At 38.3% G+C, this 15,431-nt stretch overlaps 1 protein-coding gene across 5 annotated transcripts in view; it reads right to left on the minus strand.

The window, feature by feature from the left end:
* tnr (tenascin R (restrictin, janusin)) overlaps nt 1–15,431 on the minus strand; it is a 218,856-nt gene that overhangs the window by 67,937 nt on the left and 135,488 nt on the right. For 4 of the 5 annotated variants that reach the window (XM_088085470.1, XM_088085469.1, XM_088085468.1 and 1 more), the window contains exons 10-15: nt 13,830–13,973; nt 12,039–12,154; nt 7,572–7,722; nt 2,547–2,725; nt 2,085–2,175; nt 1,449–1,549 (exon numbers count right to left, since the gene is read on the minus strand). In XM_088085470.1, coding sequence (XP_087941596.1) covers nt 1,449–1,549; nt 2,085–2,175; nt 2,547–2,725; nt 7,572–7,722; nt 12,039–12,154; nt 13,830–13,973 — 782 coding nt within the window. The remainder of the gene's footprint in view (nt 1–1,448; nt 1,550–2,084; nt 2,176–2,546; nt 2,726–7,571; nt 7,723–12,038; nt 12,155–13,829; nt 13,974–15,431) is intronic. The other variant, XM_042497978.2, reaches the window with a different exon arrangement.

The following is a 15,431-nucleotide window of genomic DNA, read 5'->3' on the forward strand; positions in this document are numbered from 1 at the left end:
AGTCTGGTTGTGTACTTAGTGAGCTCTGGAAATATCAGCGTGATGACTGAGTGAAACAACAAGATTTACTACAATTTCAGTCGGAGAAAAACATTCAGTGACCACTTGAACCATGGAAATCTGTTCGCTTCATTCTCGGTATCCGCATTTACCAAACTGACAAAATGTAGACTGAGAGAATTTAGAAAAACTGGAGGAATAAAATGTTGCTGCTTTAGGGTAAGTATGCAGGAAGGGTCAAGGGAGAGTGGAAAGGCTCGAGGGATTATGGGCAAATTAGTTGTTGTTTTACAAAAAGGGTATAATCATCATATTATCAGTGATATAAGGGGCACCTACAGGTTGTGCTGAGATCCTGTAGAAGCTGTAAAGTATTTCAGGATCGTCTATTAGACTTATTCGAAAATATATACTCAAATGTGTAAAAGATAAGACAAAAACAACCACTGAGTTTTCAGAGAAGGAGACTTGGAATTGGGGGGGTTCAGCATGGATAGCTTCCAGTGTTATCAGGCTATTGACATGTTTGATTTCAGGTTTAAGACCAGCAATAAAATGTACATAAAGATATACTTTGTACGATTTTCCTAAGAACAATGTATTAACTCACAGAGGTAATTCCTCTCAATCACCACTTATGACCCACTATAAGTGTTTGATATAAGATTTGATGTATTTTTCTGCAGAGACTCTGTCTTCTGCTTTTATTTTCGTATTATTTTCTGCACTCAGTTTGGTGAACATGTACCCCGAAAGCGCTCAGGTGAAAAAAGGTAGCGACCATTTGCCAGACTGTAAGCAGCAGGTGTCCAAGAGACACAGGGCTGAAAAAATGCAGATATCCTGAAGCAAAAAGCCAAACAAGAGTGAATCAGGGGTTGGCTTTTACTTTCACTTTTCCTGGCGAGTGTGTAACAGTAACCCCACTATCCTGCATAATACACCTTTAAATAGAAGATATGTTTCAGCAAACTTCTCAAAAGTAAAAGAACTTTTTTTAAGTCTGTCCATATGATTTTATCTATACATTCCAAGATGAATTTCTGGATTATTATGACTAATTCAGTTTTAGCAAGGTTATGTAGTTTTGGTTGGTTTAATCTACTACACTGCATAATATTTTATATGCTCTTGATATGTTTTGTATGTCAAATCTTTATCTGACTGATTAAATACAAGTGAAAAGAAATACAAGTACGGTAAAAGTAAATGTATTTTAAATGTACTGTTACTTTTTACCACCGACAGCTTGATGTCACTTAACCAGATCAAGACAGTATGCTGTATCGAAGCACAGAGAGTTTTAAAAACAAAAAATCATAAACACAAAGACACAAAAACTTTGTTGCACTGTTCTAAGATTTATACCTCACTTAGTACTCACTCAAATTGTTTTAAAAACAACATAAAAATTAAAAGCAAATGCTATTTGGTCCATGTCTAATTACCTCAGCCTCACTGTTGTCCCATTCGAGGTCCAGGCTGGTGGAGGTCTTGGACAGCAGCCGCAGGTTCTTAGGGGCATCGATCTCTGAGAAGAACGATAAAGCTGACAATGTTGGGGACACTGAGACCAATTCTCAGGGATTGTGAACAAGAAAACATCAGCGATTTAAACATCATCAGACACAGTTAGCCAACTGTTAAGCTCTGTAAGTGATCTGTATGTATTATAGTGTAACTTACTGTAAATGAACAGTTACTTCATGTTAGTTTGTAATCATTTATATTATGTTAGTGAGTCTTTGCAGATTTTACTTCATTTGAATAACCTTTACTTAGATCATCCAACATCATGCATCCATTAAACTTTAGATGGAGTTGAAAGTAAATGTCATTTTGATGAAGTTCACTTGTTGTTTGCACTCAAAACAAATTAGGGTAATGCTGCAACAAATAATCTACTTTCTCCTGCACAAACAAGAGCAAGAATTACCTCCAACAGATGTTCACTACCATATCCGATATAGATTAACAGTATGTTTTACATTAGGCCATATGTCATCAACTGTTTTATCCTCAGAGGCACGCACAGGATCACACACACACCGCTATCACCACATCTGCTTCCTGTCAGACCTCACCGGTAGTAAATTCAGTGGAAATAGATCCGCTCTCATTTCCTTTTCTCACTCCACTCACAGATACCTCGTAACGTGAGCCGGGACGCAGAACCTATGGAACAAATGTACAAACAAACAAACAAATAAAAAAAGGGAAAGTTTGGTCTGTTTAATCTTTTTGCATGGATTTTTTCGTTTGTTTTTGTTTAATCTCCAGACACAGACGGCAGGCAGACTCTGCGATTAGATAATTTAACAAGCATGACAAGTGTAAATACACAGACACACAAACACACACACACACACACACAGAGCACTATTTTTGTGAGTACAATACAATAACCCCAAAGATAAACCATTTACGTTGTGAGGACTGGCTTTTCTGTCCCCAGATGGCAGGTGAGTCCACATAATGTGTCTGTATGATCATATCTGTGACACCGCAACATGATGAATTGCAAACACACTCAACCCACCGCTCACCTGCAGGGAGTATTGGCTGAGTGTGGGCTGGAGGCGGAAGGTAGTCCGTGGACCCTCTCCTCCCACCAGGCCGTAACGTAACACAATCTGATCAATCTTTGCTTTCGGTGGCGTCCACTCTACAAATGCTACAGTGTCTGACACATCCCGCACGATCAGCAGAGTGGGACCATCAATCACTGCAAAACAAAGAAAGAAGAATTACTGAGTGTGCCATTACGATGTGGGGGTCCTTTGTCAGCCTTGCCATCTACTGCTTCACTTCTTTGACTTAATCTAGGTATTGTTTGATGTTAATATTTTCAATTTACCATAAAATTTGGTGTTAGATGACAAAATCTAACTTTTTCTGATAACTTGCTCTTAGGTAGGGATGTAACTTTTAATTGCTTCAAACATCAGAAGAATCTGCTGTTGATTTTCTCGATTAAATATTTGGTCAGTATATAGTGAAAATAGTGAAAAACGCCTCTAATAATTTTCTAAAGCAGGGGTGGGGAACCTTTTTCCTCCAAGGGCCATACTAAAGGTATGAACACATACGATGCAATGATTATTGATTTTGATAGTATGAAAAACCGCAGTTATCACGGTTTCACGATTATTACAAGTAAATTACACGCTATCACAAACTGTCAAGGTACAGAATTTTCTGCATGAGATTTCAGTTTCTTAGACATTAATTCACTCACCACAAAACTTGCCCTGCTAACATTGTCTCCGTCAGTCTGTGGTCTTGTAAAAGCTGATTGTTGGGCACCCCAACTCCGACGAAAAGTGTTGATTTTTATCAAAAACGCATTTGTCCTTTCAACTCATCCAGTTTAGCACGCCACGTCACAAACTAGGCAAACTGTCTTGCCTTTTACTTCGACAAAGACATAATCGGGTGTCTACTTCTCCTTAAAAAAACAAAACAAAAACAAAAACGCGGCATTCTGCATCCGCCCTCCTTTTCTTGGCACTCGCCATGACACATATCACTTGTCAATACATCCCCAATGTTATCGCGCGATGACACGTAACCTCACGTGTTGTGTTCACTGACCCTGAACCTGACTCAGACATGCATAGCCATCAGTGTTATCCCAGAAAAGTAAATGCTGGCGACACTTTTGCTATGCTGAAGTGAGGTTAAAAAATCAAGGATATGTTGCCATCTTGCGAAGGTGACGTCATTGGAGCCCTGCATTTGCGCAGTAGCGATTTCCGCAGTGGGAGAGTTCCCGCCCAAACACCAAACGCCCGCTCGACCAATCGCGGGCAGCTGCATTAAATGCGAGTGCACAGATTAGCTGTCACAGCTGTCAATCTTGGCGGAAAAGCCCCCCCTTTTAAAAATAATTTATTAACTCAATAAAACCGAACTGAACATGAAAAACAGACAGATATCTGACAGATACCATCTTTGGGAAAATATTATTTGGCGTGTACTTTGACCGTTTTAGTTTAGCCTATGACCATTAACTAAAATGGAGAGGTGGGTCTTAGGACCTGTACTGCATTCAGACACCCTAATCATTTATTATTATTATAATAAATGATTAAATGATTATTATTTATTATTATACGCAACATATTTTGCGCCAATTATCTGTGTGCTTTTTCAAGATACATTCATGGCCCAGAGAAAAAATAGACACTAAACTATCACTGCAGACCGCAAGTAGGCCACAGAGCTCGGGGCTGCGGTGCGTCCTGTGCAAACAGTCCAACTGGTTAGAGGAGGTGGGCAGCGCTACACGGACAGTTTGGTGCACTTTGCAGCACTTTCTTGTCCAGTTTGAACCTAGTATAACACTGCAAACCCCTAAGATATCCATTTGACTATCACAAAAGACAGTGTTTCTCAAGCCTTTTTGGATTATGACTCTTTAAAAATAACCATCAGTGTCAAAAGTCTACAAGTTAGAGTTCGTAAGTTTACAAGTTACAAGTTTTCACCTCTTATCGATGGACATTGTCTCAACAGAATGAATTTTTGAGGCCAAAAGAGGCAAAACATTCTGATATTAGACAAGAAAATAAGTAAGATTTGAGATAGTAAATTTTGCTTGGCAGAACTATCCCATTAAGCATCTTGTCAACCCAGATTTACCTTGTGACATTTAATAAAAGGAGGTATCTTCTCATTTGAGAAGCTGAAACTAGAGATTGCTTGACATTGCAATTTTTTTGACATGCTGAATCAATGACTTAAAGATTGATTGATTATCAAAACCATTTTTTTGGTAGATGAACTCATGGATTAATCAATTACTGTTTCAAGGGTTGAGGAGATTAGACATATATTTCTACAAAGTTCTATTTTTCCTTCTGAAATGCTGAATGTTGTCAAACCACAAGCAGCTCTACAAGAACTTGGCCTAAATAAAAAACTGAACAAAATTAAAAGAATAAACAAGTCTGACCAGACATTTGGTGCCAACTTTTGATTTGGACACATTTCAGTCAGTATTCACAAGAGAGCTAAAATGGAAAACTTAAAATAAAAAGGATGAAAGTTTGTGTTAATGCGCGCAGCTTCAAGCTTATGCAGTGGTAGATCTGAATTGGTTATCAGCAAAAAAGCTGTTCTCTGCCAGCCAAGCATGTAAAGCTTATTATACCTGACACACGCTGAGACAATAAGCTTTATCTGAGCAAGGTGTAAAACATAAGCCACGATTAAAGTCTCTCCATGCTGATTGCTGGAAAACAACACTTATTAGGTGTGAAGAGCTGAAAACACATTGCGTGTGATGAAAAAAAAATTTCAGAACAGCGTAGCTCACAGGATAACAGGGACCACAAAACCCCTCTGCAACGATAAGGTGGTGATTCTCAGAGGCATGCCTGATCTGAATCTAAGTGGTGCTTTGTTTTGTTATTCTTTAGCAGTCATGGATTGACCATAAAAAAACACCAGGCCCCGTCTTACACAAGGCACAAAACAGCATAACTGTTATTACTAGTTTCAGACTGACCCAGTTGTTCTTTTCAATGCCAGCACCCACATAAGTCAAAAATGTGCTTGTGCCTATCTGTAAGTGTCAAGAAAGGATGGATGGATGACACAAGAGGGATTCATTAAACATTAACACATTCTCATTGTTAGTCTTATTGTAAATTTCAGTCAAGGAATGGGGTATAACATAATGTGATAACTGTCACTCTGTTTCATTAATCTATTAATTACCTTTTTCCCTAAAACCTATGGTGTAACATCTGTTGCTTTAACAGATGTCCGGGAAAATCCAGGTGCTTTAAATCTCTACATCCACACTTTTCTGAATGATTTCCATTTCCAATTAATGAGCCTCAAAGCTACAGCTTAAATGACATTTAAATTGACGTTTCAATTATCCAAATAAGATTGAAAAGGTGAAACATTATTTAATGTTGAAGGGCTAACAACAATAGCACATGCCACATTGTTCAGTTTGCACATTTTAAACTGAAAGCACCATACTATGCTGTCATATCATAATTATACTCTATTGATGGCCCCAGGGGGAACTCATATAAATGACATATTTCACACACTGAATGACACAGGACTGTACTCTAGTCTTTTTAAAGCTTTTGAGATCTAAATAAGTCTCAAACTCAGACTTGACATATTGCAGGTCCACTCCGATCCTTGATGTATTAGAAATTGGCCCCTTGGGTCTCGTCCTAGAAAACATCCTGAGGAAGACAGTTGCTGAGAACCTGTTCCCACATAAGCTGTCCTCTCCCTCTGTTTTTTTCCTCAGACTCCTCATGACGCTCACTCCATCTCCGAGGGACGATAAATCTTTGATATTAATAATTGAGTAACTTCAAATTTGTCTTTTCCTCTTTCTTTATCCAATAAGGTGTCCTGCAGTGAGCCGCCGTGAAAAATTAATGGCAGAGTGCCATGAATTATTAATCGATACTTAATTATAACCCACAGAATGAACAAAGACTTGACAGGAAATTGATGGTGTTTTGACTGCAGACATCAGAGTTTGAATTGTTATGGACGAGGTTTGAATTGGATCTATTACAGCTGTCTAGTAATAGTGTCAGCTGGGTGAGGAGTGGGGGCAATACCTCAGTGTGGTTTTCATCAGGAACATTAATGGTGGCAGACCTACAAATATGTCAAGGTGACACTCAGTACTTGTGCATATTTAGCTGTGTGTTTGCGTCTGTGTGAAAGTGCAGCAAATTGCATGCTAATTTTGTTACTGAAGTAATATGTTGATTTACTCATGGATTGACAGAAAGCTTATTACAATAATCACTTAATCATTAGAGCCTAGCCAAAATGACAAACATTTCCTTCTTCCAACTTCTCAAATATGTTGACTTGTAGTTTTTCTTTGTTATTTATTCTCTGTAAACTGAACATGTTGGGTTTTTGACTTTTGTTTAGACAAAACATGTGACTTTAGTCATTAACATGTAACCTTGGGTGTAATCAATATCAATTCTAATTAATATTGTTGGTTGAAGTGCTGCTCATTTACTATATATATGAAATTACCATTTTTTGGTATTATATATGCAAATGTTCGAAAATAGCAATCATTTGTTGGCTATATGTTTTTTCTACAGGCCACAGATTGGCAGCTTTTCTTAAAACACCTGAAAAATGATTTCAATTTTACATGTCTCTGCATTGCCTTAAATGTTTTTTGATTAACTGAGCAACAACCAAAGTTTAGGTTTGGAAAACATAGTTTACATCCTTTAAAATCTGAGCTAATGTTTTTCAGAAGAACTGCATGGGGAGGACAAGAAAACACATTCTGATTCAAATGTTGCTGATGTCAGTTGATTCACTGGCTTCAAACATCAAATCACTGAGAAATCAGCAGACAAAGGCATGAACACCCCATCGCGGGAGCGGGACCCCATCGCTCAGAGTAAAACGCTTATTGAGAAAATAATATTTAGGGACTTTGTTATATTTTGGCAATAGTATAACAGTAATACACACAACATTTTAGTTGTGTCTCTGCACACAAGCTTGTTCTGTATGAAAACAGGTATACCATTTTAAATAATACCTACATGTTGTGACAGTGGCAGTAAATGGTTGGCTTCGACCCTGGTCTCGGAGCGCCACTAGGTTAACCGTATACTCCTCCCCTGGTCTCAAACCAGTCTGCACAAAGGAAGTGATAGTGCTGGGCAGCTGTGCAGTCATTCCTCCATCATTGTCCTGGGAAAGAAACAGAAGTGATGGGATTGAAAGCAAAAACTGTCATATGCATACTGCATATTTTGAATAAATGCCAGCTACTGTGAGTCTTGAACTTCTTCTCTCGGTGGAGATAAGGGATCTGGCAGATAAAAGCCTATCCCCAATAGTGAGACATAAACAGTGACTCATGCAGTTAAATTCTTTGCAGTGGATTTTCTGAACCGTATATTTCTTTTGACTGATTTGTACGTTTTTGAATGGTTTCGCACATTAAATTCCCAAACGGTGTAGCATATGCAACAGTAATATTTCTCAGGCCATATTCTGCAGAGGCAGCACTCTGTACATTTCCAAAGGCCTGTCACTCATCCATATGGAGCCCCTGCTATTCCCAGCTGTTCTCACAGAGCCAGTGTTGCACATGCACTTCCTGCCGACAGACAGATGTTACACCTACTGCTGCTCCAAGATCCCCAAAAGCCCGAGCTACGAAGGCTCATATTAAAACAGAACATATAACAGCTTGCTACCTTCCTGAATCAAAACTGTAATTAGAGATGTAATCCATTTAATCACCTCAGCTAAATTACCAGGGTGGGCACTAACACACAGCGGTAATGTTCCAATAACAATTGGTCCTCAATCTCAATAATACAGTTAAATGCTAAATTATACAAAATGAGTCACAGTAACAGTATATCCAACTCGCATCTCCTGTGTCGGTTTTCTCCTAATTAGTCATCATTCTCTCTGCGGACAAGGTCGCCTAGATGAGGAAAGACAAAAGAGATTTTTGTGGAGGTATTTTTTTATTACCTTAATCTAATACTAATCATTTTTATCTGTTTGACTGCCCTTTCATGCTCCTTGGTTATTTATTGGGGTAATTTACGTCTCATTATATATCTACCTAAGAAATGGCAAGAAGTGCTTCCAATAATCCTCTTATTACTCATAAAAAGTAAAATAATAATATTACATTCCCCGATGACCCCTTTGAAGCTAAAAATTCTGCATCTCAATGGGTATACCCTCTAATAAAAAAATCTGAAATTAAAGTAGACTTGAAATACATTGCAGCAATGATTTATACGCTAATCAGCCTGATATCACCAGACCAAATTGCAAAGTGGCAAGTATGTTTGGAACACCTTTCTATTTCAAAGAGGTGTTATCTGCAGCTGTAAACATTAACTGATGAAAGACTGAGGACCAAAACATTGTGTATTTAAATAAAGTTTATTGCAAGTAAATGGTGAAAAGTGGTAAAAGTGTTCAGGAATTCTCTATCAACAACTTTCTACTATGCTCCTGTTTACAAGTTCTTGAAGGTGAGCGTGAGCCTCTACATTCCAGTTTTCAGAGGTGTGCCTCCATGCAATTCGACTGAGCTACTACCAGTTAGAGAAAAGAAACGTGTCGTATCGCTGAGCGCTGGACAAACGTAAACCAACTAGCATGCAGAGATTAGTGTTGATGGTGTAGGATCAGTGTGTCAGTGGATAAGTGCTGCTATTTTTGCAAAACACTTAAACAGAAAGTTCCACATCAGCTGCAGAGTTTTGAAAATTCCTCAGTGGCGCTCCTCTTTACTAAGCTAGGTTTACGCTCACTGTTGTAATCAAGTGTTTTGTGTAAAGCACAAAGCCTCCGCAAAGTGCCTATCATCATCTGAAACAAGCCCTGTATTAGATAAACACTTGCGTTTGGGCCAACTCGGCCAGGTCAGCTGGAAGTCTGTCAAAACAGGAGGGGAACTAGACACATCTGCTTAAACAAATAAAACATGAGTTTGCAGATTTGTCTGGTTCCCAGGATATATCTATATAGCTTTACAGCCAAAGTAATCAAGCAACAGATTTTTAAATAATTACTTTATGTCTAAAATGAAAATCATAAGGACTAAAATGTTGTTGGGTAGAAAAGTTTTTTCGGCTAAGCAACCCCACACTGGAAGCAAACGACACCTACAGCTGACATGCTGTGTATATACAGGGCCCAAACTATACCCAGTCTTTCCTAACTTTATGTTAAGCACATTGCCAGGACAGAGAATGATGGGAAAAGGGCAAGGACACTAGTGGGATGCCAACTGGTATTACAGAAGGAAAAAATGAAAAAAATATAATCATTGTGTGCAGAAATGAGATTTTCCTCATGCAACGCCTTCTTCTGACCTCTTTCATGATGCATTTAAATAAACAATACCTTAGTAATATTATACATTCTTCAGTGGAAAGTATATATATATACAATGAAAACTGCTGACAGTAAGGTCTGTGGAGTTGTTGAAGGTTGTTTTTCAATTTGGTTCTCTTCCTCTGTAGCGGAGTAGCAGCCGAGATGTCAGAGGTGGTCATCTCAAAACAAACCAATAAAACACGGCTGGGTACAACTTGAGATAAGTGAAAAAATATGCTTTTGTAATGTGGGTACATCAATAAGTCAGTCATACATTTTTTAACCTATATACTATAATACATTTGTATTACAAGCTGCATGGAAAGGGTTTTCCTGTCACTTGCTTTCTTTAACAAAATGCATCATCAGAAGCTCAAATGAGCAGCGGAGATTGATTTTTAGTTATTGCCTGTCACTGTCTCGTCTTCCCAGGAGTAAAAGAGTGAGTTACTCAGTACAATCAGTGTTTCATTATGAGTTCATGGAGACATTACATTAAAAAAAATGCTTTATATCGAGAGAAACCCTCTTCTTGTATCCTCACTTTTGAGCTTTGACTGTTACCTTGACTAGCCAACATGAATTCAATGAGATGTTTTAGGAAAACCCAAATCATTATGTGTGGTCATGTGTGTGTTTTTGTGTGTGAATTTCATTTCGAAAGCTACAGCAGCTTGTCCAACAACAAAAAAACCATAAGGAGGACCCCTTTAGGAAATTGAAGCAGCTCCGGTGTCCTTGAAGAAGTCGGTAAAATATACTAATCAATACTGAGAATATTTTTCACGGCCATATATGACTCTAATATGATTGGAACTAATACAATACTAGAGCAGTTCTACCAGCAGCAGTACTGATTAACCGATTGCTTTAAAGGTTTATTGATTTATGACAAAAAGCCCAAAATATAACATATTAGATGGTTTGTTAGGTATATGCTGGCAGTGTGGTATTTTATTGGAGTGTCAGATATATACCGTAGCTGTTTCTAACAGTGTTAACGACAGGTCTCAAATCTAGCCCCGCTTCTCTCTCTCTCTCTCTCTCCTGTTTCCTTTTTACAGAGTAGTGAGTTCTGTGTTTGTTCGCATAGGCCAAAGCTTTCATGCCTTCTTCCATTACGAGATTGTCAAAATTCACAATCCCCATTGCTGGATTAAATCCACAGGGGGCGGGACTGCCAGCTCATAATATGATTTCCCCTGTGGCTGGAGCGAGGGATGGAAAGCGAGGAAAGATAGAGGGAGGAACATTTGCAGAAAGGGATGGAGAGAAAGAAAAGGTACCTTCGGGGGTAAAGAGCAAAGGGTTGGAGATTTCAAACAAGAGGAGGTGGATGGAAGGAAAGGGTGGAGGAATGGAAAGTGCTAGAAGAAGAGAGACTTGGGGGATTGGGTAGGAAGAGAGGAAGTCTAAAAGCAATAAAATGAAATTAGGAAGCCTGCTGGGTTTGTCCATTTAGAAATCTCCTATCCTTAAAAGGGTTTGAAAAAAAAACACAAAAAATGCATCTTAACATCAGATTTAAGGCCGGACCAAAGGATATCTCCCCCTGAGAACACCTTGAAGGAGAAAAGCAATTACTGTGAGAGGGCATGAGATTAGAGTGCAGAGAGTACCTGAGTTTACAGCGGAATTATAAAGAGAAAGGGTTTTTTTGCTTTCTGGCTTTGAACCTGGCCCTGCTATGGTTTTACAAAGGGTTATTCTGAAAAAGGGTTTAATGGCTCATCCACCTAATAGCCAATAAGCTTAAGACAATCCGCTTGTCTAATTTGGTATGGGCCTCAAGTTGAGTAAAACCCCCAAGAAAACCTAAATCCATCCGCTTATTTTTCTTCCTGTTTCTATATGCAAAATGCAAAATCATTTAGAGATCCGCATTAGTGAGATCCGAGAATAATTCTTTTTAATCGAGAATATTTTGTTTGGTCAAAAAGCACAATGTTGTGTGTGTGTGTGTGGGAGAGTGAGTACATCTGTTAATTGCTGATTATTATTTAAAAGCATTAAAACTGTCTGTCTTTTTTTCCCTCTGTTTTTTACACACACAAGGACAGTACACTTATCTTTCAGCAGACCGTAGCGCTGTAGTCTCACAGTGGCACTGACAGAAAACACACACACTGAGCGTTCACACAGCTCTACTCTACCTTGGGGATGAAGCTGATCTCCCATCCATCGAAGGAATAGTAGAAGGGTAACCACTGGACCTCCACTGACGTCTCTGTGATGGATTTGAAGACTAAACCGTCCGGATTGGAGAGATCTGGAGAAAGAGCCAGAGACGTATTATTGTTCTTCAGTGACCCACACAGCCCATAAATCACAACTCCATCTCATGCTGAAGGTGTCCACTGCTGAACCTTTTTCTTTCACATTTATTTTTCTGTTTTGCTCCTTCTGTCTGTATTCATTCTCCCTGTTTCACTGTGATGCTGAACTAAATGTTTGGAATGTTAATTATTTGGTTCCTTTTCATTTTTTGATTTTTTTTGGTTTCAAACTTTTTAGAAACATGCTTTACATATTGCAAGGCAGGGCAAAAAAAACCCAATCATGAGCAAATGTAATCATACTTTTGAATAGACTTAAGAAGTGTTCACTCTTATTACTACGTGTTCTGATATTAAGGTGTACACAGCAGAAACTATTGCTTGACTGCTGTGGGTACATAAAATCAGAAGGTGCTGTCACGGGAAAAGTGGGACTGATTTTTCCATGGGTCGTGTTGGGAGGGGGACCCTCAAAAACCCTGAAACAAAAAGTTTGTTATTGTTTCTTTCTTCCAAGTAATAAGTGCCATAACAAACTAAAAATTGGCTTAACAATTCATTTAAAAAACTGAACTTTATATAAAAAACTGTGGAAGGTTTTTGACGCTGTTTTTGAGTGTTAGTATGTCATTAAAAAGGTGATTAAAAATTATGATGTAAGATTTTTTAAATGCTCTACAGTGTTCAGTTTACCTGTTTAAATAAATAAATAAATCTTCCCCCCAGACCCTCCTGGGGGGTTGCCCCCACCCCCATAACTATCATCAGTAGTATCTCAGGGCTGTGATCACCTATTTAACATTGATCACAGCCCTGAGATAATGCTGATGATAGATATATATAAAATCCCTGCAACATTAGGTCCTTGCTTTAAAACAATTGACTCACACTTTGATTTGGGAAAATACTAAAATTACTTTTTTCTCAGGCAGCCGTGCCCTCATAAATCTTCCCACATAATCAAATACTACATTTCATAATTAAGTTTAGCAAAGACAACCTAACAAATCATATCATATATGAAAAATGGTTTGCATCAGGCTTAATTGCCCTAAATTGACTTTAGAATTCCAAACTGCTATCACTGAAATTAAAGTCACTTATCTGTGAAATGGAGGATAATTTTACCAGCAAAGACTGAACTAACGGCAACACAATGTTTGTAGCCAGCTGAATTAGAGTGAATACAATATTCTGTTTGCCACTGAAAATATACTATTACTTATTAAAGGGTTCAATGAGTTTGCAAACTTCTGATGAGCTTGAAGGCAAAGTGTGATTCACTGTTTGATCTGATCACCTGACTTTAATACTGACCAGGAGGTACATGCTCAGAAAGCGTTCATATTTCTGTGTGTTTGTATTTCAGTGACACCAAGCAGTTGTTATAGGTAGAAATCACAAACAGTGGGCACAGAGGAGCGGTGGTATTCTCACTCTATTGACACTGAGAAACATCTTGGGAAAAATGTAACCAAAAAAAGAGGTGAGAGACAGGGTGTGTGTGCATCCGCATGGCGCCGAAAGACGGAGAACATTTTCTGAGATACTGAATTGAGGTATTGCATTTATATTCTGTTGGTCATGAACCAAACATGGCCTCGGTGGAATATCCTTCAGGGCTCCCATGGGAATATTTGTCAAAACAACCCACGGGGCTGCACTTACAGGTGGAGACTGTGATGCTGGCAGGGACGCTGATACTGTTGTTAATGACAGCAAACACGTTGATGTTGTACTCGATGCCTGCCTCCAGGCCTGAGATAGTGCAGGTGGTGGTATTGCCTGGAACCCTTATCTCTAGTTGCACACCTGACAGAGAGAGACAGGTAAAACGATACATAGATATATATATATTTTTAAAAGGTGCAGAATGCAACATCCAGAACATTAATATGGCAATATACAAGTGTTTGCTATGAAAAGACACACTGAAGTAATGTTCTGAGCAGAGAATGAAGTCACACTATTTCTGTGTTGCATATTCCAGCTTCTCATTTTTGTTGTAGGTAGTCTGGCCACACATGCAAGTAAGTGCATGTAAGTCCCTGCATGTGTCCCAAAAGCTAACTATTTGGTGCCACTCATCACAGAGGTGGACTCAGGACACTGCATTCATCTGATACCGATACCAGTATCGGAAATGCCTCTGATACTGCCATAAATGCTGAATTTAATATCAGTTAGTATGTGAGTCTATGTGCCAATCCAATACCACTTAGTTTTTAAATTAACTTAATAAATAGTTTTACACCAACATAAAACAGCAGTTTTCCCAGAAATCAGTTCTTCTTATTTGCTGCTTTGAAACAATAGCCTTCTACTGTTTTAGAGTGGTGAATAAGAATTGATTACCAGTAAATAGTCTAAAATTAGCCGTTAGCAAAATGTCAGCAATTTGGCAATATTTTACACTGTAAAGTCCCATCAGTAAAGAGGGAACATGTACAGTATGCAAGGCTTTAGTTTTGAGGTGTGGCGCTAGCGTTGCCAATTCCTGAAAAATCTTATCACAGATGTATATAATTTATATTTTACAAAGGGTTTAACCTGAGTCATGCAATACACTAATCATTACAATCATTTTGCATCCATACAGGATTAGTAATGTAAAGCTGTTAAATTGTATTTTCATGCAGTGGTAGGGGATCAGTGCTCGCTGTTTAGCTGATACACAAGTTCAGGTATCAGAATCTTTAATAACACTATAAGCTCTGTCAGCACTGCTGCTATTGTTAGCACTGTTGGCAATGTTTGCACCGTGAGCTACTAGCAGCTGGCTAAGCCAACTCCCCATTGTGAGCTGTGTGCAGACAATCCCAGCTCAAACTATAAATCACAGATATGCCCTGAATATTACATAAGGCTCCTTTGGAGTTCCCACACATTTTTATGAATAAAATTTCAAAACTGGACCCACAATATTCTTTTTTTTTCCTTTCCCACTTGCCCAGCATATTTTAAACATATCACATTCAAACTCTATTCAAACAAAAAATCAGATAATTAGCAAACATGAAGGAATAGAAGGAGCACAGAGAAAAAATTAGGAAAAGTAGGTGATGGTAAACAAACGTCAAACATCGACACACAATAGAGCTAAATTAAGTCGACAGCCACAGAAAATAAATATGATATTATCTTACATTTTGTGAAGATTGTCTACAGAAAAATTCTGTAACAATTTCATTAAACCAAACAAAAATGTCATGACTTTTCCAAAACTTTCAATAATCTTAAATAATTTCATGACTTTTCATGGCCTTGAAA

Source organism: Plectropomus leopardus, chromosome 12, assembly GCF_026936395.1.
Source record: "Plectropomus leopardus strain MGB_pleo_1.0 chromosome 12, ASM2693639v1, whole genome shotgun sequence".
Taxonomy (NCBI): Eukaryota; Metazoa; Chordata; class Actinopteri; order Perciformes; family Serranidae; genus Plectropomus; species Plectropomus leopardus.